The following is a 4,423-nucleotide window of genomic DNA, read 5'->3' on the forward strand; positions in this document are numbered from 1 at the left end:
GGGAGGTAGGAGGAGGGGATTGGCGGGGGGCGATGGGGGGTTAGGGAGGTAGGAGGAGGGGATTGGCGGCGGGGAGGAGTGATTGGCGCGAGGAGCCCAACGGTCCGTCTTCGCCGCTTGTCTTTTCCCGCCTGAGGGTCACGTGGGAGGCGCGGGAGCCAATCCGCGCCCGGGATTTGCGGCGGGAAGCGGCTACGGTCGCGTGGCGCCAGCTCGCGACGACACCCCCCCCCCCCCCCCAACCCCGGGGAAGTCGAGGCCGACTGGTGGGTTTTAAGTAGCATCCGAAAAGCGGGATAGAGGGGAGCGAGGCAGGGACGGTGTAAGAGTGGTTCTTTTAACGGGATGAGGCCATCACTGGGCCAGGCTCTGCAATGTATTGCCCCAACCCGTGCCCCTTACCCCCTAACCAAAGAGGGCAGTTAAGAGTCAACCACGTCGTTGCTGTTGCGGGAGGAGCTGGAGTGGCGCACAGGCCCGGATCCAGGTAAGGACGGCCGTTTCCTTTCCTGCAGGATGTTAGCGAACCCAGTTGGGCTCACCCCCCCCGAAAATGACAATGGGTTCGTGGTCATCACTAGACCCCCTTCAAGGCCAGACATTTATTGAACCGTGTGCCGCGGCGGGATTCGAACCCGGCTCTCCTGAACGCTAAGTGAAACCACCCCAAAAGAACTGCGGGTGCTGCAAATCAGGAACGACAACAGAAGTCGCTGGAAAAGCTCGGCAGCACCGCTGGAGAGAAGGGCCTGGCTTCTGAGGAAGGCTCTCTGACAAACTCCCAGGTACCCCCCCACCGCCACTTTGACAGTCGGCGTCCTTTTGCTCCGTGGGCAAACCCTAAGCGGCAGCCCGTCCAACATTTATTCGCTTCCGATGAGGACAAACTATATATTTTTTTAAAAAATTTGGGGGGGGGGGTGGGAAAAAAGGAGGGTTTTTCTCTTCCAGGCCCCAGGGGAGGAGGGGGGGGAGGGGGGGGCGTCACGTTACCTGGTGCCCGTACCCGACTTACCTGCAGCATGCCTTGTCCGTCCTCCTCGATCCTTCCGTCGGTTTTGACCGTCAGTTGGGTCAGCTTGTATTCGGACCTGAAACAGGCAAGAGTGGCAGTAAGGAGGGGGGGGGGGGGGGAAATGTGCTGGGGGCGGGTGATGTGTGAGGGGATGGCACAACGATAATAATATAAATATTGAAAATTCGCCAACCCTCCCACATCTCGGAGAATTCTCAGGCCCTGATCGTACTCCTTTGTGGGTGTCACAGGGAAGGGGGGTGGGGGAATGGCCGTCAGATGCCTACCCACCTCACAACCCTGGGATTGAGGCCATTATTCCACCCTGCCATTGCCTTGACCGCCGGCTTTCCCATTGGCAAACGGACCAGATTCCTCAAACAACAAGGAGGCAGGTGGTGGCACGTTGAGGCCCATTCACTAGCCACTGGCTCCATTGGGAGGTGCCAGTAGCGGGGCTGAGATGGGGGGGGTGCTGTGATTGGAGGAGCCACAGAGTTTGGGGTGGGTGGGCAGTGATTGGAGGGGCCTGGGAGGTGGGATGGGTTTCAATGATTGGCCGGGGAGGTAGGGGGGCTGTGATTGGAGGTAGTGGAGAAGCAGGTAATAATGGAAACTCCTCTCTGAGCCCGTTACCATCCCCGCCTTGGAAATATATCGGCTGTTCCTTCAGTGTGGCTGGGTTAAAATCCTGGAACTCCTTCCCTAACAATGGGGTGGAGGGGGGCCCCTTACACCACATGGACTGCAGCGGTTCGAGAAGGTGGCTCATCCCCACCTCCTGAAGGGGCAAATAGGTGGGACAGGGCCACGAGCCACGACGCCCACGTCCCATGATTGAGTTCAGATATAAGGCTCAGATCTGGGCTCTCTCAACACGGATTTGATGGGCTGAACTGACTCATTCTAATTAATGGTTTTATGGGACAGTACTTGGGATAGTCCAGGAGGTGAGTTGGATGAAATTTCAGCCTGCAAGCTTAAATGTAGTTCACATTACAAACGTGAACGCAACAGGTGATACAGAGGGGAGAACCTGATACAAACACACTCAGGTTAGACTACCTGCCCTGCTGCTTCAACATAATGTGACTGAATTGGTTTCTGTGATCTTTTATCCCACTTCTACACTAAAATTCAGCCATGAGGCAACAGCAGATCGCTGAGAAACTTTATCACCGTGCTGAGGTCCCACCAAACTGCATCCCTCAACAGCCTTCACACTTTTGATATTGAAATCTTAAAATGATGGTTAAGATTAAAATCAGGATTAAAATAACATTATAATTAAAATTAAGAATTTAGTAAGGTGCAATTAAATGTAAAGTTTAGGTAGGATTGTGAATAAAATCTGAAAAATTAAGATTAAACTAATAAGATTAAGGGAAATTCTGAGAGGGTCACGGAACCAAAATGTTAACTCTTATTTTTTTCTTCTCAGATCCTGCCAGACCTGCTGAGCTTTTCCAGCAACTTCTGTTTGTGTTCAAGATTAAGGGAAGATTAACATTCAAATTTAATATTGCAAGAGGAAGGCATATTCTGTCGTAGTTTGTTCATCTTACACTATTCAGGACAATTTGCAGAAGAAACCCTGCACGAGGGGGAAAAGCACTGGTTGGTTTGATAGTGGACTGTGATTGGGGCAGGCTTTGCATGGAAAGTACACCGGTTAATGATTGACAGTTAACTGCCAATGAGTACGAGATGGAAAAACTCTGACAAAGTGCCCCTTTTTCCCAGCAATACTCAAGTCCTACCGAGTCCCAACTGCAATCTTAACATTGATTGTGTAATGACCCCCGCTTCAAATTGAGCGTGGGTTGTTTCTCACTATCAAACTGAATGCTAAATTCTGCCAAATTATGGTCATGAGGGGATGTTTTACACTTCAAATCATTAATTAAGCCTGACTCATCCAGAGCGTCGGATCCAAAAAGCCTTGGATTCACAACATGTTATTCCAGGGCACCAAATGCACTCAATCAATTCTTAAATTGGCAAAGAGAGCCAAGCATAATATTCTAATTGACGTGAAGATTTAAAGTCACCTTTGATTAAGTGTACTGCAATTCTCTTCTGTCCTACAGAACAGCTACTGTTCACACACACTCACCAGCACTTTTCCCTCCTTTGTTACTTCTTACAGCCACTCGTATGGATTCTACGTCATTCTGATTCATCTCTTCCTGTCAGACTTCTTCAATCAACATTAGTCCCTCCACTAATTGGTTTAAATATCTCTGCAAGGCCCTAGTTATCCAATTCCCCTTAACACCAGTCCCAGCAGAGGAACCAAAAGAAAGGTCAGTAGAATCCCTACAGTGTGGGTCAATACCCTGCTTCCATCAAATCCACGCCAACCCTCCGAAGAGCATCCCAGACCCATTTTCCCCCACCCATCCATCCATCCTATCCCTGTAACCACAACTAATCCACCCCGACCTGCACATCCCTGGACCCTGTGGGGAAATTCAACACAGCTGATCCCCACCCTAACCTGCACATCTTTGGACTGTGGGAAGAAGCCCCATGCGGACACAGAGGGAGAACGTGTAAACCTAACACAGACAGTCGCCCGAGGGTGGAATCGAACCCAGGTCCCCGGGTACAATGAGGAAACAGTGCTGACCACTGAGCCACCGTGACAAACTTTTTTTTTCTTAAAACCATCGTTTTGAGTTGAAAGGGCAGGAAAAGCAGATTTCAGGGTACCTTTCAAAAGGGAGTTGGATACATGCCTGAATAAAAATGAATAATCAGAGGGAAGAAAAAACTTGAGACTAGCTGATATCCTTTATTGTAAGATCGTGTAATTCTGTGATATAAACAGATCTTGGGTGTGACTGAGAGTTAAAGATCAACGAAGCAGAAATACTGTGATTTCGAAGAACATTGAATGAACTAACCTCTTCCATTGGATGGATTCTGGAATGCAACATCTTTGAAAAGTCACCAGTCCGATGGGAACTGCTGGCAGAAAGGAGTAGATAGGGATTTATCATTGCGACCGGAAAAGATTTCCACTCATTTTTGTTAATGACGATGCACGCTCTGAGAAACCCCCCCCCGCAACCAACAACAGGGCTGAGAACCATGTTGCTGGTTCATCTGTGTGAACTGTGGCATTTATTGAGCCTGCACAAAAAAAATTTAATTGAGGGGAGGAAAATAAAGCCGGAGGCCTCTTGGTAGGTACCTCTCGCCATGCCCCCGCTGCCAGGCACAGCTGCTAAATCTATTTCTTCAAGCCTGAGAAGAATTGACTCACTCTTACCTAAATACCAACCTTTGTCTCAAACCCACAGGGCACAGATTTGCTCTCCAAGGTCAGGATGCCTTGGATCAGACAGTGAAACTGGTTCCACCCCAGTTAAGAATTGGTGGTTGGCCACGGGGCAGACAGTA

General features: G+C 49.8%; 2 protein-coding genes across 6 annotated transcripts in view; one reads left to right on the forward strand and one right to left on the reverse strand.

Annotated features, from left to right (window-relative positions):
• Positions 1 to 4,423, forward strand: part of LOC109924482 (phosphoglycerate mutase 2-like) — a 77,135-nt gene that overhangs the window by 53,743 nt on the left and 18,969 nt on the right. The window lies entirely within an intron of this gene.
• The window catches only part of LOC109926081 (poly(ADP-ribose) glycohydrolase-like), a 30,580-nt gene that overhangs the window by 11,647 nt on the left and 14,510 nt on the right, over positions 1 to 4,423 (reverse strand). For 3 of the 5 annotated variants that reach the window (XM_048618734.1, XM_048618733.1, XM_048618731.1), the window contains exons 9-10: positions 3,925 to 3,988; positions 1,016 to 1,091 (exon numbers count right to left, since the gene is read on the reverse strand). In XM_048618734.1, the coding sequence (XP_048474691.1) occupies positions 1,016 to 1,091; positions 3,925 to 3,988 (140 nt within the window). The remainder of the gene's footprint in view (positions 1 to 1,015; positions 1,092 to 3,924; positions 3,989 to 4,423) is intronic. The other 2 variants (XM_048618735.1, XM_048618732.1) reach the window with 1 other exon arrangement.

This window comes from Rhincodon typus, chromosome 40, assembly GCF_021869965.1.
Source record: "Rhincodon typus isolate 14 chromosome 40, sRhiTyp1.1, whole genome shotgun sequence".
In the NCBI taxonomy this organism is placed as follows: domain Eukaryota; kingdom Metazoa; phylum Chordata; class Chondrichthyes; order Orectolobiformes; family Rhincodontidae; genus Rhincodon; species Rhincodon typus.